The sequence below is a fragment of the Canis lupus genome, chromosome 33, assembly GCF_003254725.2.
Source record: "Canis lupus dingo isolate Sandy chromosome 33, ASM325472v2, whole genome shotgun sequence".
Taxonomy (NCBI): Eukaryota; Metazoa; Chordata; class Mammalia; order Carnivora; family Canidae; genus Canis; species Canis lupus.
The window spans coordinates 6,983,426-7,010,895 of record NC_064275.1 but is presented as its reverse complement, the minus strand read 5'-3'; the positions used below and the strand labels follow the sequence as shown (position 1 = coordinate 7,010,895).

The window sequence follows — 27,470 nt, the reverse complement described above, 5'->3', positions numbered from 1 at the left end:
AGACTGCCTTTTATAATGTGAGTGGTTGCATCCAATCACTTAAAAGCCTGAAGAGAAAAAAAGGCTGACCTCTCTTGAGCCAAAAGGCATTCTCCTGGACACAGACTTCAGGATTCATCTGCAACACCCACTCTTCCTGGTTCTTCCGGTGGGCCATCTTTTGGCTTGAACTACAACTCCTTCGTGAACCTCCAGCCTGTTCAGCCTCCTGCATCAGATTTTGCACTTGCCAAGGGTGTGTGTGCACACATACACACTATTTTTCTGGAGAACTGTGACAAATACAGCATTCTATATGCTGACAAACAAAACTGAGACACGGCAAAGGTGTTCATGCCTTTTTCCAATCAGCACCATAACCGAGAAGGTACTAGAAGGTGAGATCTGAGGTCAATGGTCTGGTGTAGGTGTGAGCTGTGTTCTTTCTTTGCCCTCTGCTTGGATAGTTCACCTAACTTGAGAAACAACTGCCCAGGAGACAAGAACAGTGCCAACCCCTAGTATATTAATTTTCTATGACCACTGTAGCAAATTACCACACACTCAGTGCTTAAAACCACATAAATTTATTCTCTTACAGTTCTGAGGGTCAGAAGTCTCAAATCAAGATGTCAGCAAGACTTCTGGGGAGGATGTTTCTTGCTTTTTTTCAGCTTCTGGAGGCTGCTTACATTCTGTGTGTCACAGTGCCTTTCTTTTTTTTTTTTTTAATTTATTTATGATAGTCACAGAGAGAGAGAGAGAGGCAGAGACACAGGGGGAGGGAGAAGCAGACTCCATGCACCGGGAGCCCGACGTGGGATTCGATCCAGGGTCTCCAGGATCGCGCCCTGGGCCAAAGGCAGGCGCCAAACCGCTGCGCCACCCAGGGATCCCTCACAGTGCCTTTCTTGCATCACTCCAATCTCTTGCTTTCATTGCCACATTCCTGCTACTCTCCTGATTTCCTGCTTCTCTTCTAAGGACTCACACAATTACATTGGGCCCACCCAGGTCATCCAGGATGCCATCCCCACACAATACCCTTAATTTAATCTCACCTGCAAAGGCTCTTTTGACATCTAAGGTAACATTTACTGGTTCTGGGATTGGGCCATGGGTACCTTTGGGGTGGGAGGTAGAAAGGCCTTATTTGGCTTACCACACCTGGATACCAGAAGTCACAGGTTACAGATGGAAGGTGAGATAGGGGAGGGATTCTTATATTTCAGAGTTGGAACTTGAAATTTTGTCTTTTTGGGAAAGTACTAAACTATTTGGTGAATGCAGGAAGTTGCAACAAAGAAATGCTTTCTTGGCTGCTAAAGATACAAATACGTATCGGTACTGTATTTTTCTTTAACAATAAAAATTCTTCTAGAGATTTTTTCACGGAGTAAAGCTTCCTCCATCTTAAAAAAGAAATATAAACATGCTTTTTAAAGTAAAGCATTCAGATCTGTGCACACAAATCTGTGGGGACTCTTCCCCTGGCAGCTTTACCAAGTACTTTGTTCAGTCTCCTTTATAGGGATTCAAACATTTTAAGATGAACCCTGAGAAGCTCCCTCAACACACAGAATTTAAGTATCATAAATACATGTCATCATTTGCATTCTAGAATATGTCATCCCAAGTTTGAGAATTGTTTTGTGCCCTTAAATGCTGAATACAACTTTTGAGAGAAGCAGTAACTTTCAGGGCTTCCCTCTTGGTTATATGAATAACTTCAGGGAGCTCTCTGGCCTTTCTTTTTGGTGTATTGTTGTATTGTGGGTACTCAGGGCACTCCACGATCTTTGCTTGGTATATTCTTAGCAGAGAAAACTTAGCTTTGAGTCCACAGAAAGGAGAGAACATTGAATAAATCAGTTTACAAAAATCATCCTGATTGCTCAATTCGATGCTCAACAATTGTTAGAAAGTATGTAATTTGGACCAGGTGATGAAGACTCATGGTCTGAGGTTAAGAGGATTCACCTAATCCCAGGGACCCCACCTTACTTTTGTCTAATGATGGTACTCTCTCCTAGGCATTCACCTACCATTAGGCACAAGGGCTTCAAATAAATACCAGAGACTTGGTTCAGAATTCAAGGATGATTTATCTTCCCCATTCCAAGGACATTTTACTATACATGACTATGCTTTCTCCTTCTCCCCTTCTACCCTTTCTCCCTCCTCAAACTCTGAATTTCTCATTGTTTATTTATCTGGGATTGTACTTGGTCAGTCAATCCAGTTCCCCTTGATAAAATATCCTCGTCATTTTGAGCCTTGTCAGAAATCTTTGACTCTCTTAGTTACTTCATTGTCAATTTCTTTGTTTTCTGCTTTTCTTCTTAAAACTTGACTTTAGTCCTGGATGAAGAGCATTTTCTTTTTTTTCAGCATCAGGTGAATGGCCATCATGGAAAAGGCGGCCAACCATGTTACTGCTCCTGTCACTGTGTAGGCGAGACCTAAAAAAAGGCTGCTGCCTCCGCTCCATGTCAAGGTGGAAAGAACAACTGATTTTTCTCCTTTGAACCTGGTTACTGGAAAATCAAAGATGAGAAGACCTGTTAAGGATCTATTTCAACACTTCTCAGCTCTACCATTGTACATCCTAAATATATTAGACCAAACCATATAAAATCGTTGTGTTTTCTGTATGTTAGTAAATTGAACACCAATAAAAAAAAAAAAAAAGAATAAAAAAAAATAAAATAAAAACTTAAGAAAATAGTTTAAGAAATTGAAAAAAAAATAAAATCGTTGTGTTTGTAGGTAAAAAAAAAAAATTGTTGAATGTTCAACTTCATATTGTCTAGTCTTTACCAAGTAGTATGTTGTATCTTGCTTGAATGAAATTAAGTAAAAATGAGCCTTTCCTCTATATAGTTGTAATCTATAAAAGAGATTCTGATGCAAATATATCAGACTGACTTACAGAGAACTAAAAACTGGACAAATATATTTAATTTCCTTTGGCAGACCCAAGGAAATGAAGAGAATACAGATGCGCTTTACAGCAAACCTAAATTTTTGTTTACCAATCAGGAGACCTAGGGCAGGCTAATGTCCCTCATAGACTAAGGTTTGCATTTCTACCATAGAGAAACTTCTTCAAGTCTAGTGAAGAGAAGAAAAATAACAAGATCAATGGCAAAACATTTTTTGGTGGGAAAGCTAAAGGTGGTGCATTCATTTGGGTTTTGAAAAGGCAAACATCCCTCACTGCTGGAGAGAGTATGTTTGAAGTGGGTTTGCTATCGTTAGCATTTTAATGATGTCATTTTGATTATGCATGTGGCCTGAGTTTTTTAAACATCTGGTGCTTTTGTAAACCAAACTAATAAACAAATAAAGACTTCTCGTAGCAACGGCACAGGACAGCAGCATTTCCCAGCAAAGCTCTTAAAAGGCCTCAAATCACTTGGCAACATGCGATTTAAAGGCACAAGGAAACTTCTTAGGAAATAAGTTCTCTCTCTTTTTTTTTTCCATCAAAATTCCTCACTGTCACCAGGTCCTTGGGTGCCATCTTGACCCACCTGCCTGTTCTCTCTTCCCTCATCTCCATTAAGAAGGCCTTTTGCTCATACACAGAACATCTTTTTCCCTTTAGCAGCGGTGGGTGTTTGCTGCAGCTCAGATTTAGTTTTTCTCCTTGCACAGCAGTCAGGCCAGGAGGCAAGCTGGGTATCACTGCTACCAGGACTCAGTTTGGGAAGTGCAAGCATAGGACTGAAGCTCAGGATCTAGCTTCTGCCTGGAAGGTTTAGACTTGACAGTCATCAGCCGTAAAATATGACTGTGAATGAGGTCACCCAAGGAGAGCCTGTCTCCAGAGGAGAAACAGAATGTCTCCTTTGTTTGGAACATGGCCTCCCTTAAAGTCTCCCTCAACTCAAAACTTCCTGTCATGCATTGTGAGCAGTATATGATAGGTTTTTTTCTTCTTGTTTTATGATTGCAACTATAACTGCTTTACTGATAAGGGAATCATGGACAAAGTCGGGATCGGAAGGTCTAATTTGGGAGACCACTGTCAAGCAACTTTTAATCACAAATTTTTGAGGGGCTTGCTGAAATCCTATTAAAAAGGTAATATTCTATGGCTTACTCTTTGATCTGTATGTATAATGCTGCATAAGAGAAACCAGTTTGTAGCTTTTGTTTTCATTTCTCCCTAAATTTCATTTTCAGTTCATTTTCATTTCTCCCTAAATGTGCTTAGGGAACTGAAGGCAGTTTCATTTCTTCCTAAATTTCACTTAAGGAGAAATCAAAATGAACGAACTGAAGGCAAACTGTACTCCTGATCATGAACAAAAAGGAGACAACGGCAGAAGCAGAAATGGTGTCACATCAGTGGGGACATCTCTGACTGAGGAATGTTCCCCTTCCATCAGAATCGAGATGTCTAACTCTAGGATAGAAAAGAAAAGATGGAGCAGGGAACCAGAGCACATACAGTCATTGAGTTATTCCAAAGTATTTCTCATTCAAGCTCCCTGAAAGGTAAAGAAACTAAAGAGGTAGATAGTTTTGTGTTAAGATCCTCTGGCCTGCTAGAGGTCCCATGAACAACCCCTAGTCAGTAGCCCTGAGACGCTACAGGAAGTGCTGATGCCTAATTGGGCTGATGCCTCAAAGTTATGTACAAGCCCTGGAAGTTTCTGCCTCAGGGAGAATTAGGATGACACTTTAAAATAAAGTCTGACAATGACAGTTAGTATAAATTGTGTGTAAATATATGATTTTTTAAGGACAGTATTTGGTGTCATTTTGAAGTTAAGTCTTTTTAAGTCAAGAGTTACATTTGTATTTTTGAATTAAGTGAAAAAATTCAGAATCTCACAATAAAGCATGTGTCTCCTAACTTGGACTTTAGGTCCATAACCAAGGCACTGACTCCTACTAGCTAGCTCTGTATCAGAGGGAGGAAAGAACACAGCGTCTTCGGAAAGAGCTTCTAGCATGCCTCACGTGGGCTGGATGAACTGCACCTGGATCTTGAGTCCAGGGCTCCTTTGGTCTATACTTTCATTTAGAATAAAAGGTTCTGCAGTGTCTTTCAGTTTTCATTATTTTTAGCACATATTCTAAATTTACTACTTATCAAGTTGCTCTCTCTTATTTCCATGGTCCTCCACCTCATCGCATCCTACAGAGCAGTCTTCTTTTCTCTGCTACAGATTTCTAGGCCTACTGGTATTTAATCTTTTTTGGGAGATGAAAATAGTCCTTCCTTATTTATCCACCCTACTTACCTGATACTGCAATTAACTGTTATTTCTTAAAAAAAAAAAAGGTACACATTTGATTATATAAAGTTGAGACAAACAGCTCTATGGTGACAAGTGACAATATTACCTATAAGAGAATCATATATTTCTTCTGTACATATATATATTTATATATATATATATACACACACACCCAGACCAGATTGTAGACTAGAAAAGTACAAAACGAAATAATTCAATAACAAGTACCCAGATGGACACTGATTTTCCTTCATCCTCAGGAAGAAGAGTGGTATAAAAGGATACTGTAGGTAATGTTGAAACTATAGTTACCAGCAGGCAAGCCTTCAATAAAGTACTGTATTCGATTGAGTCGACGGTACAGTTTTTTGAAAGTGGGAAAGGCGGCTGTCCGCATCCACACGATGAAGTCATCATTGAGGAAGCCATTATTTCCTGGATCCTCTTCATCTAGTTCATAGACAGGCTTAGACCAGTATGGGGGCTTTGTGGTCCCTGTGGGAAGAAAATCATTGACATGGTTGAAATTTCTACACCCTTCAGTTTTCCTTAGAATAGAGAGAATGAAATAACTTTGGCATTCTTGAGGAAAGAGAAATAAAAATGAAAACTTTAAAAAACTGTGTGTAAGCTACCTACAAATGCAACTATTAAAAATAATGGATTATAAAAGCTCTCAGGAAATGTGGGGGAAATAATGAAGATTTGTCATAGAGTTAAAAAAGAACAGAATATCAAATTATATGTATATTATGGGTTCAACTGTATTAAATGCATATAAAGCATTGAAAAAGTAGAGCAAAATGATAATAGTGGTTGTATTCAGGGATAGGATCATAGAGACTGTATTTTCATTAGCTTTACTAGTAATTTAAAGACAGGAAATTAAAACAAGATATGATCATTCCATCTAAAATTTGGGTAAGAGGTAAAGAAAAAAGTGACAATTAATGACGCAGTGGAAATAGGAACTCCTGTACACAGCAAATAGATGTGTGGATCAATAATACCCCTGGCAATCTAGGAACATGCATCAAAAGCTTTAATATATTTCACATGTATTTTGGCCTGGAAATTCTACTTCTAGAAATGTATTCTAAGGAAATATTCATGTATGTGCATGAAGATTGTGTCAAATAGATACTCTTTTCAGCAATGTGCCTAAGAGCTCAAAGTTGGAAGTAAGGAAGAGGAACTGGTAAATGGGAGGAGGCAGAGAGCAAAGGTGTTGTAAACCTGTTCTAAAGCCAGGAGGCCTAGGAGGTTTGGGTATTGAAGGAATGCTAGAAGCACAGGGTGCGGGGCCAGGGCCAGGAAATGGGTCTGTTGAGAGTTTACTTTCATTCTCACACTTTCCACTTTAGCATGATGGGCTTGTCTGTCTCTCCTACTCTGCAGCAGACTCTTCAGTTTCGTGTCTTCCTAATTTTTTTTCCACTGGCATTTAGTCTAGTGCCTGGCACATAGCAGGCTTTCAATAAATGCTTGCTAAAGGAATGAGTGATTCCAATTAAAGCTGACAGAAGTTGATAATAAAAACCATACTGAATTTTAAAGAACGAGTCAATAAGAGAAAATTGTTTAGTGAGCTTTTTAGTTCTAGACAATTGGTTCTAGTATTTGTAGAATCCAAAATGCAAAGGAGAAAACCACCCTTTCTCAACTCGATTGACTGAACTATTTTCTTTTAAAATAAATACAGTCTTGTTTTCTAAGCATGGGCTCTGGTACTTGTAAAAGCAAGTGCTAAGTTTGGTTGGATTAATCTGTTAAAGTATGTTTGTACACTTAAATTTCCTCTGGAAAAATCCTTTGCTGAAGAAACTTCCTCTGCAAATATTGGGAACTTACCTATTTTAGCCCTTCCCAAAACTTCAATCACTGTTGGTAGAAGAATTTTGATAAAAATTGAAATTGCCTTTGGTACCTCCACTGTGGACCTCACCCTCTCTCTATTTTAGCCAGAGCTCATGTCCCAAGACAACATGTCCTATAGGACATTGACAGTCTAATCACCTAGGGAGCTTGTAAAAAATGGAAGTTTAAGCATGCCTTTCCTACCAACTCCTGAACCTGCTCCATCCCACGTCCAGAGAATATGAAAAGTGTGGTGTAAGAGGCACCAACTTTTTTCATTTTCCAAATTAGGTCACTTGTATTTATCCACTCATTCAACAATAAGCATTTCTTGATTGCTCACTATGTATCAAGCACCAGGGATATGAAACTTCCTAATTTCCTCAAGGAATTCTCAGACTGAAGTGGGGATGACAAGTATTCAAATAGATAATTACATAATGTGGTAACTCTTCAGAAAAGGTAATAACAAAGTGTAGCAGGAGATGACAGAAAGGACCCTTTGCCTAGTAGGCCAGAGGTTATGTGGCAAGACGAAACAATAGAATGTTGCCAAGTTCCTTTCAAAAACTAGGAATTCAATCACAGGTACAGTGACCCTATATGCCAGTTTGTCTAAGTAGGCCCGGCTTATGTCTGTTGTCTGTTATCCCATCTGACTTAGGATTTATTCCAAACAAATAATGTACATATAATTTCATCCTTTCACCTTCCAGCCATGGTCTTAGCTAGTAGCATGTAAAATACCTATGTGCAGTGAATGGAGTGCTTGCTCTAACATGTGATTAATGTAAGATAACCACGGATCCTTTCAATCAAAACATAACATACTCCTGTGACCCCTACCAGCTGTTTGACCACTCCAGCCAGTTAGGTCACAGCCTGTCTTGGCCTGTGAGATGCATGACACTGCCAGCCTACACATTAGTGGATCAGTGGAAAACGTGGGAAATTATAGGTTATGTTATACATACGTGACATAGCATAGGAAATAGATGTGAATGGTCTTGCTGAGAGCAGGTATGAACTCTGTTGCAACTGTGGTTTTATAATTTATTATATGGTACAAATATATAACTATTTTATTGTTTGGTATCAGCTTTTATTAGCTAGTAAGTCCTTTTAGCTATAAAAAGCTGAAAAATGGAACATGTATATTTAATGTAAAGTTAAGAACAGTTTTTTGAGAAAGTTGATGAATGTTTCACTTGCAATGTTGGTTGACATATACCACACAACAAGGGAAACATTATGATATCAATGACCAAGTGAAAATTAAAAGACATAAATCTGCTGAAGAACAATAGAATGTACTTCAGAAGTTTGTGGCTATTTTTTAAAGAGTATATCCAAAGACAATGTTTTGCCTCAGGTAGCTATAGGAGGTCCACTTATATGTCATTATGTGAGCATGACTTTTCATCTAGGTCAAGTGAGCTTCCTTCTAGTTTTACTTCTTTATTAGATTTTTTTTTTGTAATCAAAGAAAACCTTTAATGTGTTACCTCCATTAGTACAAAAAGAACTGTGTGTACAGTTAAATGAGGCCAGTTTTACATCAGTGTCTTCAAATGCTTCAAAACAGAAAATCAGTTAAATTAATTATAATAATGGTTTGATTTTTTGGTTTGATTTTTCATAGAATCAAAGCAAAGCTTTTTAATATTCAATCTTGAAAGATAAAGCCTCTAACAATATAATAAATATTACTATAAGTTCAGTTTAAAAATTCAAAAATCAAGTGTATATTTTTGGTTTTGTAGTGATAACATAAATACAAATTTGGTGGAGCACAACATCAGAATCAAGATAATGTTCTTAATAAATTGAGAAATTTACAGATCAATGTACTTAAACTTGGTTGTGGTACATACATAATTTATATCTAAACAAGCTACCATAATTTACTAATTAAAAGAACTATAGTTGCACAAACTTAAATATTTTTGTATATTCACAGAGAAACTGAACTGTAAAATTTTTATAATAATATGGATGGAAAATAAAATAAATACTTTAGGATGGTAGTATATGTGGTTTATCTTTGCTATGTATCATCAACTAGAATTTTAGAAAGGTTTGAGCCTTTGAAGAACTATTTTGTATATCAAATGATGTATCCTACAATCATCCCAAACTTTTTTTTTTAATTTTTTATTTATTTATGATAGTCACACACACAGAGAGAGAGAGAGAGAGAGAGAGAGGCAGAGACACAGGCAGAGGGAGAAGCAGGCTCCATGCACCAGGAGCCCGACGTGGGATTCGATCCCGGGTCTCCAGGATCGCGCCCTGGGCCAAAGGCAGGCGCCAAACCGCTGCGCCACCCAGGGATCCCTCATCCCAAACTTTTTTTGGTAAATGAGCTCTCTAACTTTTGGTTGAATTTTATTCAAAATAGTTTACAAATTTTAAACAGTGTTCAAAGTATGGAATGCCAAAAAAACTTTAGCTTTTGATTTAGTGATTTGTAATTACTGAAAGCCAGTCTTGCAAACAAGAAGATATTACAATTTACCCCTATGAAAACAAGGGAATAATTGAACATATTATATAATTAGAGTTCAAAATGTGGACAAATTTAATTTTTAAAATTTACAACTGTACTTTAGAATATTTCAATTTCAGTAAAAACTCTTTTGATGGAGCTCCTATTTTTAACTGGATAAAATTTTTTCTGTACCAAAATTAAATGATCTCAAGTTTTAAGATTTTGTGGCATCTAAATGTAGGAATACACTTAGAAGAATCAGAAATTCAAAAAAATGTAAAGTAAAACAACAGTGCCTATGAAAATATTTACTATTGAAATACTAGCATATTTAATACAAAAAAATTGAAAATGTAAAAGAGAAGAACGAATTAAAGGTGCCAGCAGTGTCAATTTGATTAACCACAAAGTTCAGCTTCAAAAACGACTGCAGATAATTTTGTGAAAAATCAAAAATAATATTTTAATAAAACATTTTTAAAAATAATAAAATAACATATCATTAGAAAAATACAGAGGCATGAAGACAGATATGGCCAAGAAACTGATTAAAATATGTGACTATATATCCAGAATAATTATTCTGCTTATCTTTTAATGTTTAAATAATAAAGTAGGTTTTTATTTTTTTAGTTGGCTTAATATACACAGTTATGTAATTTTAATTTTTGAAAGAGTCGCATTTTAGAATAGTTTGTAATGGAATTATTTTACAGGTCCACCAATATGATAATGCCAATTTATTGATCAATAAATACAAATTTCAAATAAATACATAACTTTCGTTATTCTAGTGCTCTCATTCACTCTCAAAAGTGTACCGGTTTGGACAATAAATTACATAGTCACCCTAATTATAGATGAAGCAACACGTTTCTTAAAACACTTCCTTTTTCCTGAGGTAAACTGAAAGGAACCAGGGCACCAATCATTTTATGTTTCTGAAGGATACGTGATGGAGGAGTCCACAGGTAGGGAAAGTCAGAGCAAAAATGGAGGTCAGCATGAAAGTAAAGAAGGGGGCATCATAAACATTTCCTCACACATAAAAATTAAACTATAAAGAGAGAAGAATATTTAATTAATATATGGGTCTTACCTGCAAATGCACTAGAAAGATTAATGGAACTTGGATTCTGAAACTTGACATACTTATCTGTCCACCAGGTAATTTTACTTTTTAGCATTGGGACTTCGATGGGTATAGATGAATTAAGGTTGTATGAAAGAATAATAGTATCTGCAAGGAAATTAAAAATTGTGCTGAGATGCAAGCAAGCATTTTTGCCCACTTCAAAGTACAAAACCAGACACAGATGAAAAACAGGGTTTTAGCAGACTCTCAATATGCCTACATGCAATAGATGTTGGAATTCCAAGACTAGTCTTTTTCTTGCCAAGGCCCCAATTATTGGAAAATACTCTCAAGCTCCATTTAGCTCATGTTCCATAACTACCTCAAATGTAAGGTAAGGTAAGGGAGAGCTTATTTGCAAATGAAATACCATAAGTCAGTCGATAATGTATACAAAAAAATTTTTTTTGAATTACTACTCAGTTGCAGAGGTAGTTTTCTGGACATTTAGGTTATTACATGCTTATGAAAAGTCACACCATGGAGACAGGAAAAGTCACCTACCATTGAATATGCTGTTGGCAATAGCACCACAAGGAGCTATGGGGGTCCCATCATGGGAGTTGCTAAATGGAGCACAGTTTCCAACATCCTGGATGCAAGATGATACAGTAAAAAAGAAATGCTGTGGTAAACTCTCTTAGAATGTTAAAAGTGAGAACACTGGCAATGTAAATCAACCCACACTAATTTATTGACGCATAACAAGATTACGGACTGCTACCTGCTTTTCCCAGACTTCTGGTTCACTTATACTAGGAAATTTTTGTGTTTTGGAAATTGTGCGTGTGTGTGTGTGTGTGTGTGTGTGTGTACTTTTCCCTCCCCTTATTAACAACACATAACAGACCAAATATGCAGGAAGGAACTTACTTTGCGGGCTCTGCCAAATATCACACTAAGCATACGCTGGAATACATTTTTAAATCTTTTTTAATTGAAGTGTAATTCATATTCTGAAAACTATACAAATGGTGGTGAGTTTATATACTTGATGACTTATCACAGGAAATCCATCCATCTAACTACTAGGATATATTTTTAAAAGAGAAGTTGCTAAACAATCATTTGATTATCACTTTTATCCAATAATCTCAGTATAGAAAAGGTTTCCTTCTAGCTTTTTTTTTTGCTAGCATGCTGAGTGTCATTTATTAAGAATAAAATTTTATTATCATAGGAGTGAAAGCGCATTTAATTAAACCAAAGGCTTTTAATCGATCAAGTAGGGCTCAATTTCTTTAAACTTGGCTGGAGCGAAGGCCTCAATTATAGGAAGGATAATGGTAGCTATACCAGGAACTGTACTGAGACCAAACGCTCAAGGTTACTATTAAAATGATGCATGAAAGGATAACCATTTAATTGGACAAGATTCACATCCTGTTCTGAAGAGGGAAACCACTCCTCTCAATAGCAGATATACTGAATACCCAGTCCCTTCAATTTATTCAAGAATGAAAAGAGCATTCCTTTCTTATAAAACTTAAGGTTTTTAGTTCATTTTCCCATACCCTCTTTTTAGACTTAAAGATTCACCTGTTTTTTTTTTTAAGAGTATTATACGAAATTAAATAAAGCTTTACCTTTAAGTCTGTACCCAGCAGCTGGCTATTACTTCTGGATAGAATATATTGATAGAGATTCTGATAGAAACCATACAATTTGTAGTACATATAAACATTACCCTGTAAAAGAGAAAAGCAAGAATAAGGAGTAAGAAGAATTAACTGGAATATTAACAAACATGGACAGAATTTTTAAAAAGATTTTATTTATTTACTCATGACAGAGAGAGAGAGAGAGAGAGAGAGAAGCAGGCCCCATGCAGGGAGCCTGATGTGGGACTCGATGCCGGGTCTCCAGAATCACACCCTGGGCTGAAGGCGGTGCTAAACCGCTGAGCCACCAAGGCTGCCCTGTACAGAATTTTTATAGTAAAAAGCACCACAGAAAAAACTGATGAGAACTGTAAATTTCTTTATATCAAGCAGAAATCCAAGAAATTATTTTTAAAAATTAGTACTGGAATATCCTCACCTACAAAGAATTATTAAAATCACCAAATAACTTTTGAATATTTTTGTAAGGGCTACGGTGCTCCTGCCATGAAAAAAAATTTAAAACCAGGTTTTGCATTCTCAATATATAAAATTGATGTTAGAAATAGTATTATTTCCTAGCAATACCAGAAAAAGTGCTTTGCCTAGGGCTTGTGGTAGGCATCAAAGTCATGATTTCAAACAAATCCTTGAACACATTTGAAGTTGGAGCCACTGAGCATATTTGGGTGCATGTGAAAGGCATGAGATTAGCTCCCTGTGGTCTGGCTCCAGGGTTTTTTGTCTTTTCCATCCCTAGGATCCAGCATAGTATCTGGCACACTGCACTTGCTCAAGAAATGGTGAACCAAAAAAAAAAAAAAAAAAAAGAAAAGAAAAAAAAAGAAATGGTGAACCATTTGTTATGGACCAAAAAGAGGGAATAGAATAGTTCATGGATCTGAAGGAAAGGTGACTTTCACCTTAGCAAATAAGAAGCCTTGTTGCCATGAGAGATGGTCCTTTTCATGTGTGGTACCCTCTGAAGCTGTGTAATCATAGGCTACCATCACGTTTACCTTCATGGTGACGTACCAACGTTCTCTAGGCAGATTTGACACAGATTTTACTAACAGCACATATGATGCAAATGGAAATGCTCAATATGACTGTTTATAATTAATATACTATCTCCAAAATGATGGAAGGTCGGCATCCAAAAATATGAAGGCCTCTATTAAGTGCTCCCCATATGTTAGGTGCCATATTCAGTGCTAGGAATACAAACATATTCCTTTACAATCTCCTGAGTCAATCGATTTTCTTATACTATGAAAACATGACACCTTGGATAGTCTTATCTAGTTTTACCCCAAGGACATGTAAGAGGATGGGTATGGAAAATGTGAGCTGGTACTCAGGGTAAGCTAGAAATAAAGGTCATGGTAAGTGTGGCCATCTACAGAAAACAGCAAAGGCCAAAGAACTTAGTTGCCTGTAAGAGGAGAGTGTGTGGGACATGAGAGGGGGAGATGGTGGGTCATGACAAGGAGACAGGTTACAACATCATAAACAGGAGAGCATGGTGTGAAGACAAACCAGCCAGGCATAGCTGGAATGACTGATGACATGTCCTCACCCAATGAGGGAACCTCCACTGTTGACACATAACTAGAGAAAATATGAAACCCACAGAGTGGAATTCACCATACATTTTCTTGGAAACTAAAAAGAGAATTTTACTTACCCAAAGTGATACATTCACATAAATGACAAAATAAACAGGCAGAGAACACTCACCACACCAGGGACAGAAGTGTTTTAATAACTTTTTTTTCAGTGATTCCTTTGTCCAAGATTTAGCTTAACAAGGCCTCCCAGATCATCATCTTTTTTATTGGTCCTAGAGGCACAAGGCATTTTATGGCATTTCTTCTCTTTAAATTCAGTGGCAGTCTGTGCAGGATTCCTGGTTTAAGGCAGTCTTGCATGAATTCATTCTCTAGCATGTGTAATGTGTGCTAACTGGTGAACCGAAGGCTCTGTGGTTGAACTAACTAGTTTGGTTGAATTTTTATGAGAAAGTCTTTGCCTGAAAGGAATGGTTAGCAGCTGGTAACATTTATTTGACTTAAAGGTTTCAAAGCACATAGACAGATGGAAACTGAACCCCTTTAAGATTTTATCTTCTGGACTTTTTCTTCAAAAATTTAAGTGCTCTGAGCCTCCAAGAAATAATTGACTCTGCTGCACTTTGATTTTAGACTTTTGACTTCCATAACTGTGAGAGAATAGTTTTCTATTAAGCGTCCCCCCACTTCTGGCCAGAATTAAACAACACTGACTTTTTTTTTTCAATTGAAGTATAATTGATACACAATGGTACATTAGCTTCAGGTGTCCAACGCAGTCATTTCACAAAGTCTATATATTATGCTGTGCTTCTCACAAGTATAGCTGCCATCTGTCACCATACAACGCCATTGACTATATTCCCTATGATGTACCTTTCATCCTCATGGCTTATTCATTACATAACTGGAAGCCTGTATCTCTTCCCACTCTCCTTCACTTATTCTGGCCATGTCCCCACTCTCTCCCCTCTGGCCACCACCAGCTTGTTCTCTGTGTTTATGAGTCTGTTCCTGATTTTTAAGCAACACTAAGTTTTACTTTTGGGGAGCAGCACAGTGAGTTGTGGAAGACAGAAAAGGGCATACCTGTGGAGAACTGGAGTTCTGACCTATAAGAACACATATATAAAACTTTCCTCATTGACTTTATGTAGCTATCCCTTATAATCCAAGAACAACTCCGTAATTTCCTTATAGTTTATATATCTGGCTTGTTCACGTAATTGCTTAGCACTAGCCATAATCAATATGGATGTATTCAGAATATTATTAATGCCAACACCCTTTCATTTGGGATCAACAGAGAAGTAAGAAAGGGTCACATAAAATCAAAGCTTCCTAGAACATAAAGCCATACAACTTAGCATTTTATCTTTCCTCCATTCATTTAATCTTTCAACAAATATTTTCTGAGAATCTACCACATAAATATACTATGTTATGCACTGTAGAGAAGGGAAGATTCTTATTTTCTTTTTATTATTATTATTATTATTATTATTATTATTATTATTATTATTTATTCATGAGAGACACAGAGAGAGAGACAGAGACACAGGCAGAGGGAGAAGCAGGCTCCCTGCAGTGAGCCCGATAATGGACTCGATCCCAGGACTCCAGGATCATGCCCTGGGCTGAAGGCAGGCGCCAAACCACTGAACCACCCAGGGATCCCCCAAGATTCATATTTTCATTCAGCAAACCTACAGTGTGCCAGGCATGATTATTGGTGCTTGGGATACAACACAGAGCTGGACAATAAGCAATACATAACATATCAATAGAGCCTACACTGACTCTGAGATCAATCATAACAAGTTAACAAGGATCAGGGGCATCACAAGAGTGGGGTAAGTAGACAGGCTGCAGTATGCAACAGGACGGCCAGGGTAGGCCTTATTGAGGTGAGGGTTGAACCAACACCTGAAGTAGGGCAATTAGCCAAGTGACTAACAGGTACAGGGGGCCAGCAAGAGAATGCCTCACTTGTTTAGTGAGTGAGGAGTCCAGCGTGGTGGGTGTGTGGCTAGGGGAAGAGAATGAAGGGATTAGGTCAAAGAGGAAATAAGAAGCCCAATCATGTAAAGCCTTGTAGAGACTTAGGCTTTTTCACTGAGTGGAAAGGGAGCCATGACAGGGATTATTTTTTTAAGTTTATTTATTTAGTTTTGAGTATCTCTATACCCAACATGGGGCTCAAACTCATGACCCTGAGATCAAGAGTTGCATGCTCTCCCAGTTGAGCCAGCCAGTGCACTCAATGTGGGGATTTCTGAGTAAAGGAATAACATATGACTTAGGCTTTTAAAAGCTTACTCTGCGGCTACGTAGGTGGCACAGTCAGTTGAGCAGCTGATTCTAGGTTTTTGGCTCAGGTTGTGATCTCAGGGTCATGAGATTGAGCCCTGTGTTGGGCTCTGTGCTCAGCACAGGGTTGATTGAGACTCCTTCTCCCTCTGCCCCTCCCTTCTCAAATAAATCTTAAAAAAAACCCCACAAACCTCACTCTGGCTGCTATGTTGAGACATGAATATAAGCAGGGAGACCTGTCAGGAGGCCATTTCAGAAATCTCAGTGAGAGGTGAATATAGCACAGAGCTGGGTGGTAGCAGAAATGGGAGAAGTGGACAGACACTGGATATGTTTTGAAGGTGGACGCAACAGGATGGATTGGATGTGAGGGAATAAAAGGAGTTAGAAATGACTCCTAGGTTTTTGACCTGAGCACCAGAAGGATGGAGTTGTTTTCAACGGAGATTGAGAAGTCTTTGGATGGATTAGGTTTTTTTTTGTTGTTTGGGGGAGGGCAGTGCAGTGGATAAGGGGAGAAGTGGAAACTAGAAATTCAGTTTTGGAGATGCTGTGCCTCAGATATTTATTAGACACCCACATAGGAAGGCAGCTGGAAATACAAGTGTGGATTTGGAAGAGACATTTGGGCTAGAGATATAAAATGGTGTTGGTAATAGAGGTAGATGACATTTCCAAAAAAGTGAATGCAGTTAGAGAGGAGAAGACTAGAGTGCTGCCCATCTCAACATAAAGAGTTTGGGGAAAACAGGAAGAACAGCCAAAGGAACTGAGGAATGGCAACCAGGGGGCTAGGAGGAAAACCTAGTGTAGTATCTTGAAAGTCAAGAGAAGAAGTGTTCAAGGATGAGAGAATGGTCACTACGTCCAATGAGCGACAAGGCACTAAGGACTGACTGCTGAATTTATCAACATGGAAGTCTTGGGCTTCCTTGCAATTTCACTGAGTGGGAATCTTTCTGATTGGAGAGAGAATGAGAAAGGAGGACTTAGAAGTAGCCAAGATAGACAACTCTCTTGAGTTTTCCTGCTAATGGGAGGTAAGAAATGGGCAAATAGCTAGCAGGGAGATGGGGAGACTAGAAGGCCAGTTTGCTTGTTTGAAGATAAGGGAAATTGTCCGTATGCTGGGAAAGATTGAGTAGAAAGAAAAGCTAATGATATTGGAGAGGACAGAACTGCTGAGTTAGGTCCTTATAAAGGCAAGAAAAGATGGCATCTATGTACCAGTGGGGATAAGCCTTCAGATAGGAGCAGGGACAGTTTACTTATGGTTAAGGAGGGGGTGGTGCTGAGCATGTAGTGCAGATACTTGGGAGAAGGTAGTTGTGTAACATGCAGAGCATGGTTCCTGTGCTCCAGGAGGTTCCTATAAGTAGAGGAAATGAGTCCACAGGATTTTAGGACAGAAGTGATTGTAGTAAGGTAATCAGAAGAATGGAAACAGTGCTCCCAGGATACCAACGTGGACAAACCGTTGCTGAGACAAAAAAAGGAGGTGCAAGGAATGCTGAGGGATGTTAGGGGTCTAAAACAAGTAGCAGTGAGTGGGGGAGACTTCCAGAAACATAGAGGGTTGTATTGTGGGAAAGCAAATTGGTCAGTTGGCAGGAGTCCAAGGTCTCCTTCTTCCTCCATCTTTTTATGAAAAGGTAGCTGGGCCTCAGGTGGTTAAAGAGTGACCCGAGAGTGCTCTTTTGGGGGCGGGGAGGGTGGTGAATTTATTTTGCAAATAACGGCTGGTTTAAAGTAGGGGAAGCCAAAGGCTAGGAGTGCAGTCAGGTAGCTCTGATACTGGACCAGGAGGCCTGAACTGAGGCAGTGCCAAAAAAAAAAAAAAAAAAAAAAAAAATGAAGGGGACAGGAGATACCTGGGTGGCTCAGTGGTTGAGTGTCTGCCTTTGACTCAGGTTGTGGTCCTAGGGTCCTGGGAATGAGTCCCCGAGGAGCCTGCCTCTCCCTCTGCCTATGTCTCTGCCTCTCTCTCTGTGTCTATCATGAATAAATAAATAAAATCTTAAAAAAAAAATGAAGGGGACAGGGTGGTTGGAGAGATGGATTGAAGAACAGTGTCTACACATGAGAGGCTTAGATGAAAAAGGAATAGGCAGGGTAAAGTCAAAGAGGAAAGTCTGGAGTCTTGGTGAAGGGCTCTTTACCAGAAAGGGCAGTGAGGAGGGTTTTCCAGAAGATGATGATGAGTCTGGTTTGGGAGCAGCTGAGTTTGAGGGCCTCGAGTTGGGAGACTCCAGGGGGAAGCTCAAGAGGAGGCCTGCCGATGCTTAGATTGCGGAGTCATCTACGACGGGAGTCATCTACTACGGGAAAGGAGGGGGACCAACCAGGTCAGGGAGGAGGATACTGCAGGGGGAGAGGTGTGGAGTCCAGAGGACAGCTCAGGATCTTTGAGGAGTCGAAGGGAATACAGTTTTTTATTTATTTGATTAAGTCTTGACTACCAGGTAAGACTGTGGAGGCCCTGAAAAGATGCCTCTGAGGTCTCCTAGTACAGTGATGGTAATTGAGGGATGACCCCAGCTGTCATGCTCTGAAATCATCCTGTGTTTGCACCAAGGCCATGCTGCCCCTGGCTGTTTCCAATGGCCAAGCACAGCAGGGATACTGAGGCAGGCTCCTTCAGGGACTCTCTGTTCTTTGCTGCAATTTTCTGAAGAATGCACTGCAGCCTAAGACCCTTCTTCCTAACTTCCTCCCTTCCTTCTCCCCTTCCCTTTTCTTCACAGGGGTCAGAGCTGTGTTGTAGTCTGACAGCTCTCCCAGCCTCCTCTGGCTCTCTCTCCATTTTCCCTCACAGGAAGTTCCCCCAATAAATCTCTTGCACGTCTAATCTTGTCTTGGCATCTGCTTCTCAGAGGACCTGGACTAACACGAGACTTTAATCAGCCCAAGAGCGGGGACTTCTTTTAATATTTCTTTGGCATTTCTCACAGTGCCTGACAGCCAGGCCAAGAGTTGCCTTAGGGATTAGGCAATTGCAAACACAGAGTGACTTGGGGGATGGAGGTGGGAGGGGAGGATGGGGGGACCTAAGGAGAGTCCCAGCAGGTGTGTGACCCCCGACACTAACTTTGTCCAAGTCACTTAACCTCTCAGCCCATTAATTTTCTCACTATAAAATGAGTGGTTAGATTCAATGATCTCTATGGTCTCCTCTGCTGCTGACATTTGGAATAAAACCTGTCTGATTGATATTAAGAATTATGTTACAAAGCTCAGTAGGTAGAGAGTCTGGAAACTTAGAAACAAGAATAACATTCCAAAGGAAAAAAGTAGGGGGAGAGTCGTGCATGAACCCAACACTTTGTAAGGTCCCTCACCAGTATCCTGCTTTATTTTTTGTATTTTCAGTTCTGGAAAGCACTTGGTGGAAATCATGAACTTACTGCCAAGTGTGAAATAGGAGTAGATCAGTGTACAGCTAACGGAAGGCTCTTGAATTTCACTTACCTTCATTGTCTCTGAAAGGTAAAAGGGGATAGAGCAGGTGCATTCTTTGTCAAAATTAGTGGCATCTTCTCGGAGTTCTGCACAATTTGCACAGATTTTTGTGTATTTGACCTATTAGGCAGGGAAAAGAACAATGACTAATTAAAAATTACATGAGTACACATTTTAAAAATCAAGCCCTGAGTCCATCTAAGTCTTCAAGCTCTCTGTGTCAAGGGCATGAACTCTTGGACATGACTGAAGGATAGCACACTGCTGGGGACAAAGTGTTTCTGCAGATGCTTGGGAGGAATGGGCCTTTTACCAGTCTCTCATTTTGGGACCTGGCAGTATTTTGCCACTGACCTGGAATTCAGTGTTTCTATTGTATGTTTATGCAACCTGTTGTGATGTAGGCTTATGTCTAGATCATAAAGAGGTGTCATTAGGAAAGTATTAGTCAGTGACTCATGAGAACTGGGCCTACAGCCTGAAGCTAATCAGCTTTATGATGAAGTCACTTCAGTTTTTCCATTCTATTGTATGGAAAGTATTTATACTAATCAATTTTTCTACATGACATCTAGAGGAAGTTGCTAAAAAGGACCAAACACAAAGAAGTACTTCCAAAATGTAGGGCTATTGATACTTGTGGAATAATTCGGATTTTAAAATGTTACCACATTCTGCTTTTTCAAAGTTAAATTCTGTGCAAAATGGTATAGTGGACTCTTTACAAAAGGGTGGTGTGTTTCAAATGAGCAAATCCTATGAGCTCTGGCTAAGAGCCTCAGCTGTGTAAAGATACAGCTGGAAGAAGCTTAACGAAGGAAGGCTCACAGAGAGACCACAGAGGCTATGCATTTCCCTTCTGCTCTTCCTTCACTGTGTTGAAGAATAATTAGATGATGGGAATGGGGAAGAGTGAGAAAGCAAGGGAGTGTCCTTCTCCTTGGTAAACTGCCAACAGGATTTAGGATTCTTTGGGAGGGAAGACTAACAAGAAAGACAGGATTTTTTAAATCCTTGCAAACCACTGGGAGTTTTGAAGCCAAATAAGCAGTGTTAGTACTAAATTAAAGATTAGCCAAAAAGTCTACTCAATTGTACTGAGATGCTTATATTTCCTTAAATAATTCTTTATTGTATGTATGTATGTATATAGTCATTCTTTAAATACACAGCAAGGCTTGAAATGTTAATTTGGACAAGACTGATGCCCTTTCTATCTGTGAAACTGGATTCTAATTTTTAAAGAGCTTTAAAGAACAGGGCTGTATCATCACTGACAGCACACTGAACTGTAACTGAGGAACAGGTTTGGGTACAGCCAGTCTATGACCCTGTGTTAAATACTTAACCTCCAGAGCTCACATTTTGTTCATCAGCATCATTTTGTCTAGCAATTAATTCATCTTTGAGCTTGTTGTAGTAGCATTGATTGTACCCCATGGATTCCTGTTGAGGTTCTCTTAATGCATAATTAGAAAAAAAAATGTGTTTCATGGTCAAATGCTTTCTAGCTCTAAAAAGTTTATGGGGTCGCCAAACTACAGAAGCAGCCCAGGTGTCCACAGACTGATGAATGGATAAAGAAGAGGCGAGATATATATATATATATATTATATATATATATATATATATATATATAATAAATACAATGGAATGTTACTCAGCCATCAAAAAGAATGAAATCTTGCCACTTACGATAACATGGATGAACTAGAGCATATTTTTGTAAGATTTTATTTATGTTTGTTTATTTAGAGTGTGAGTGGGAGGAGGGGCAGAGGAGGAGGGGGAGAGGATCTCAAGCAGATGCCACTGAGCTTGGAGCCTGACATAATCTCACGACCCTGAGATTATGACCTGAGCCGAAATTAAGAGTCAGACGCTTAACTGACTGAGCCATTCAGGTGCCCCTGAAGCTAGAGGGTATTATGCTAAGTGAACTAAGTCAGTCAGAGAAAGACAAATACCATATGATTTCACTCATAATGGAATTAAAGAAAGAAAACAAATGTGCCGGGACGCCTGAGTGGCTCAGTGGTGGAGTGTCTGCCTTCAGTTCAGGGTATGATCCCAGGGTCCTGGGATGGAGCCCTGCATCAGGCTCCCCGCAGGGAGCCTCTGCCTATGTCTCTGCCTCTCTCTCTCATGAATAAATAAAATCTTAAAAAAAAGAGAACAAGTGTGCAAAGTAAAAAAAAAAAAGAGAGAGAGAGAGAGAGAGAGAAACAAAGACACAGACTCTTAACTATAGAGAACAAACTAGTGGTTACCAGAGGGAAGGAAAGTAGGGGGATGGGTAAAATAGGTGATTGAAGAGTACATTTACCATGATGGAAAAAATAATAATAAAACAAATAAATTTTTACAAGGAAAACATATCTCTGATCTACTGTCTCAGGTGGCCTTGTAAACCTATAGTTCTAAAATGACAGCAAAGATCACACTCTGCTTGCTCCTCATAGAATTTCGGAGAAGTGGGAATGATCATTCTTGTTCCAAGTGAACTGGATAAAGGTCACTTCCTTGTTGTGGCCCAGGGCTAAGTGAGAAGAGGAAAGCCACTCAGAACTCTTTTACTAGGTCTGTGCTTGATCACACCGGCCTGAGTAGGCACTTCATCTTATCACCTAATATAATGAAAAAAGTCCACGTGCAAAAGAGAATCTCACTATTATAGTGGTTTCTGGTTTTCCTGGATGAAAGCAAAATGTTAGGAATAGTCCTGTCTGAAGTGACCAGAAAAAATAGTCTATTGGAAAAATCTCCTTAACATGATAAAAATCATTCTGTTCAAAGTTGTTTGTAGAGTGGCCTTAGTGGACCATGGAGTAAGATTCCCTTCACAAGCATGAGGTAACATTATTTGGCAATGGCTGTCATCTTAATGGAGGCTGCACTTTACAGTGGGTGAGGCGATAACCAGAAGGAAAGAGGCAAGGAGGACATGGGAAGGGGGGAAAGAAACCAGAAAGAAAGGGGTTGGTGAAGAGGATAGAAAAGTAAATAGGATGAACTGCTTGTAGAAATGAGTACCAAACTCATAAGCCACTTAATTTTGCTAATGCTCTTCAAAAGGCAAGTTTAATTTTCTCTTGCCGTTTTGCATTTGCCACTTGGTGGGGCCTGGTGGTTTACATCTCACACTGGAGGACTCAAAAGGACTTAGGGGCATTTAATTTCTGGGGAGATAAACTGCTGGGAGTTGGGAGCAGAAAATATAAAATGGAAAGGCATTTGAGTAGTGTGGTTTGGTAGGAGGAGTGAGACCTGAAATGGTGTTTTCCTCTTTATTTTATTTACGTATTTTAAAAAATATTTTATTTATTTATTCATGAGAGACACAGAGAGAGAGGCAGAGACATAGGCAGAGGAAGAAGCAGGCTCCCTGTAGGGAGACTGATGTGGGACTCAATCCCAGGACTCTGGGGTCATGACCTGAGCCAAAGGCAGATGCTCAACCACTGAGCCACCCAAGTGTCCCTGTGTTTTCCTCTTTAAAGTCCTCACTATTTGCCCTAACCCATTCTTTCAATAAGTTTGTGCCTATTATGTACTGGGCAATGTGCAAGGAAGGGTTGTGTATGTGGTGAACAAGGCAACCATGGCTGAGCTCTGTTTGTACCACACACTACACCTCACCTATCCTATCATTAGGTCAGGACAGGACTCAACTCTTACTTAACCTTATTCATTTGCAAGCCCTAAACAACTCTTAGCACTTTCAGATACTCATGGATGTTAAGTCAGTGTTGACAGACTTGGCCTTCATAACTTTGCTGCTAACCATGTCAGGAGAGGGAATAGATCAGCTCTCTGTGGCTGCCTTCAGAGTGGAGGTCATAGTTTGGGATGCCCCGTAATCAGCTCAGAGCTGATCTGAATTAAACATCTGCTTAATTTCTTAGACCAGATGTGGGCAAGGCTGATCTAATCTTAGGCCCAACTATTATGTCCTCTCTCCAGACCAGCTTCTTGGATTCTCATCCTCTAACAGCTTGTTGATCAAATTGTCAAAGTCTTATAATGGAGGCAGGGTATGCCCTCAAGCTTCAGCTCTTCTCAGTCTTGAGGAGATTTTAGTTAATTTTGCTATGTATCCTTAAGAGGCCAGAAAGATTCTAGTTCTTGCCTTTCCTAGATTGAAGTAATCATCTCAGAGGGAGTTCATTTGCAAAGGGAAAAACACAATGCTTGAAAGTGGGACAAAACTGAAGACCTCTATCTTGGTCTCTTCACTTTTTTTAATTAATATGATTCACGGGCATCTGGCAGTCATTTGACCCTGCCTCTCCTCCTGCCTCTATCAATCCTTGGTCAGTACCAAGCTTAAAAAGCTTCTGACTTTGCCAGGCTCTTGTAAATGAACAGCTGGGCGGACCAGTGTGAGAGTGATTGTCCTCAAGAGGGAGTCGGGATGAACAAAGCCAACATACACAGAGGCTGCCACCATCTGCACCGGCTAACTGAGAAAACGGATGTTCCTGTCTCATCTACTGCGGGGCTGTGTTCTCTAACTGATCACTCATTTATAGTCCCAAAGCTGAAAAGTCTTAGAACCTGCACTAAAGGGGATCCCTGGGTGGCTCAATGGTTGAGCATCTGATCCTGGCATGATCGGCCGAGGGCATGATCCCGGGGTCCTGGGATCGAATCCCACATTGAGCTCCCTGCGTGGAGTTTGCTTCTCCCTCTGCCTATGTCTCTGCCTCTCTGTCTCTCTCTCTCTCTCATGAATAAATAAAATCTTAAAAAAAAAAAAAGAGAACCTGCACTAACAATGTAAGATGGGACAAACCTCTATCTCCTTGATACTCTTTGCAGACAGAATGAGGATGATGCCCATCCCGAGGCAGAACGCTCCCGCGGCGAAGAAGCCAGAGAGGACTCCAGTGGCTGAGAGCTGGAGCCGGTAGGCGGGCAACTGCTGCTGCTTCAGGGCAGTGTTGTCTGGCAATCTGGACTGGTAGTCCTCAGATATCCTCTTCATTTTGGTCCTGCAGGTGACTGAGATATACTCTTCAGACATTTAAAACATTATGGGGAATCCCTGGGTGGCTCGATGGTTGAGCACCTGCCTTCAGCTCAGGGCGTGATCCTGGGGTCCTGGGATCGAGTCTCATGTCAGGCTCCCTGAATGGAGCCTGCTTCTCCCTCTGCCTGTGTCTCTGCCTCTCTCTCTCTCTTATGAATAAATAAATAAAATCTTTTTAAAAAAATAAAACATTATTATTTGTAGTAATACTGCATCACAGTAATGCTAGACTATGAATTATAGGAACTTTCCTTTGTAGTTGTAGAATTTCTGCTTCCCAGAAATTATTCCTTAACTAAACCTGATATTCAGCAGGAACACAGCTCTCTTCAATCAGTCATTGGTATATTTTACTTGAGGCTCAAATATGTGCGCCAAATGCTATACCTAGGAGGAACAGTCCCCGGCAGGGTCTGCAGAGACCAACATCTGGTGACATTGGGAAGCAGTTGTAACAGGCTATTTCTGGGATGTGGTGACTAATTCAAGGCAAGCCCTTCCTGAAAGGGGGAGAAAGAATTTATCTTTGAGAGCTTGCCTAAAGCCTTGGAGATTAATACGAAAAATAAAAGTTAGGGCTATTTTTTTCCAAATATGGCTTCTTTTAACATAAATATAAACTAAGTTGGAGAAATGTTCTCAGATTACAGCTAACTTTGCTACCTGTGATAATGAGGAAGAAGGAAGCAAACAGGGTTTGTAGAGCACAGATGTCTAACATTAGCAGCTGCCATTTTTTTCATCCATAAGAAAGACTCCAGTAGAAAATACACATTAAAAACATCTCCTCCAAACTTTTTCCAAGCATATGTTTTGGAGTAGCTCAAATGAGGCAAGAAAAAGGAAGAGGAAGATAGATAATTGGTTAAGTGTTCAATATTACAATATGGTTTTATTGGTTTGATTTGGGGATTTTACTCATTTATCAGAAATCTCCTAACCTTTCATTAGACTGTTAATAATTAATTCCTTTTCTTTAAAGTGTATTTAAGATATAGAATTAGGTTTTTTTAAAAAACAGCAAGTTTCTAACCCCCCTTTTTTCATTAACATTAGGCAGAGAAGCCATGCTGGACTATTTTTATTTTTATCTTATTTCATTTTCTTAAGAGATGGGGCAGAAGGAGAGGGAGAGAGAGAATCTTAAGCAGACTCCACATCCAGCATGGAGCCTGATGCGGGGATTGACCTCATAACTCTGAGACCATGACCTGGGCCAAAATCAGGAGTCAGATGCTCAAACTGACTGAGCTACCCAGGCGCCTGTGGATTATTTTTATATTAAAGAAGGCAAATGACTTTGGCAGGTGTACCTAGTTTAAAAGAACACAAAATAAACGCAAATACTTAGATTAGGTGGTATTCAATTCAGAGCAAAGCTTCCCACTTGCAAAATTGGGAAAAGCAAATATCAGGGGGGAAATTTTCAACATATCACTTGAATCTAGCTTGGAGATGGTGACAAGTATGGCTGCTGGTATCAGCCTTGTATGAGAAGATGGCAGCAAACATTTCTAATTCACATCTACTATTTGTTTTACTAAAGAAACACAAGAACTTGGATTTAAAAGGCAGCAACAGTCCACAAATTAGATTATATGTGCACAGTTGGCCTACAAAATAATCAGGTATGTTTGCCATCTGGGTGCTTGGTCCATCCTTGGGTGGGATTATACTACATAGATAACACCTAGCCAAAGGGCCATTATAGTAACAAATCTGTGAGAACAGAATTTCTTAGGTTTTTTTTTTTTTTTTTTTTTTTTTTTATAAAACAACAAAACAAACTAACCAAAATCTTAAAGTAGAAGGAACTTTCATTTAGTATATTAGTCTGGGTTCTCCAGAGAAATAAAATTAATTGGAGGTATGTAAAGATATTTTTTAGAAGGAATTGGCTCACATGGTTATGGAGAAGGCTGGCAAGTCCAAAATCTGTACAGCTGATGTCTCAGTTTGAGCCTAAGGCCAAAAGGTGCTGTAAAATCAGGAAGAGTTGAGGTCCCAGTTTGAAGGCTATCAGACAGGGAAGAGCCAATGTTTCAGTTGGAATCAGAATTCCCTCTTATGGGGGCGGGGGAGGCGGTTTATGCCGGGTGTGTAGGGGGTGGGCAGTGTCAACCTTTTGTTCTATTTAGGCTTTCAACTGACAGGATGAGGCCCAACCACATTAGGGAGGGCAATCTGCTTTATCAAGTGCACCCATTTAAATGCTAATCTCATCCAAAAATACCCTCACAGAAACACTCTGGAGAGTATCTGCTCAACTATCTGGACAACCTCTGGCCCAGTCAAGTTGACACATAAAATTAACCATCACAGGTAGTAGGTGAACACATTTCTGGGGCAACATTCTTGAGATAGAATAGATCACATTTTATAGGTACTTCTATATTTACGTATTTCTCTTCTAAATAAACCTACTTCAAGCATACAAATATACTTCATATACTCTGCTTTTCAAGTTTCTAAAACTGGATTTCCTTAACCTCAGTACTACTGATTAATATTTTGGGCCAGATACTTCTTTATTGTGGGGTTGTTCTGTAGGATTGTAGGACGTTGAGCAGTATCCTTGGCTAAAGGGTACTACCTACTAAATAAATGCCAGTCATAACTCCCCACTAGATGTTAGTAGTATCCTCTCAGTTATGACAACCAAACATGTCTCTGGACATAGCAAATGGCCCCCGGGGGCCAAAATTGCCCCTGGTTGAAGATCCACAATTCAAGATATGGATATGACAATTTGTTAGCAGCTGTTATATTGTGATATC

General features: G+C 39.4%; 1 protein-coding gene across 5 annotated transcripts; it reads right to left on the bottom strand.

The window, feature by feature from the left end:
* Window positions 1-691: 691 nt before the first annotated feature.
* LOC112640453 (cell cycle control protein 50C-like) lies at window positions 692-26,759 on the bottom strand. Of its 5 annotated transcripts, none has more exons than XM_049105309.1 (8): window positions 26,597-26,759; window positions 24,457-24,665; window positions 19,671-19,781; window positions 12,304-12,405; window positions 11,222-11,309; window positions 10,682-10,822; window positions 5,520-5,729; window positions 692-2,516 (listed from the first exon to the last, which is right to left on the bottom strand). In XM_049105309.1, the coding sequence occupies exons 2-8, from the start codon at window positions 24,646-24,648 to the stop codon at window positions 2,335-2,337; spliced, it is 1,026 nt and encodes a 341-aa protein (XP_048961266.1). In that variant the 5' UTR covers window positions 24,649-24,665; window positions 26,597-26,759; the 3' UTR covers window positions 692-2,334. The 5 variants fall into 5 exon arrangements, with proteins under 5 accessions (XP_048961266.1, XP_025272513.1, XP_025272541.1 ...); XM_025416728.3 differs by having other exon boundaries at window positions 24,457-24,655; window positions 26,597-26,758; XM_025416756.3 differs by having other exon boundaries at window positions 5,547-5,729; window positions 24,457-24,655; window positions 26,597-26,757.
* Window positions 26,760-27,470: the final 711 nt, after the last annotated feature.

Bases quoted from the DNA above. Each gene is read 5' to 3' on its own strand.
- LOC112640453 (XM_025416728.3), bottom strand. The intron at 12,406-19,670 runs GTAAGTGAAATT...TCTCTTTTACAG, and splicing joins ACCTTTCAGAGACAATGAAG to GGTAATGTTTATATGTACTA. The intron at 10,823-11,221 runs GTAGGTGACTTT...ATTTCCTTGCAG, and splicing joins TGCCAACAGCATATTCAATG to ATACTATTATTCTTTCATAC.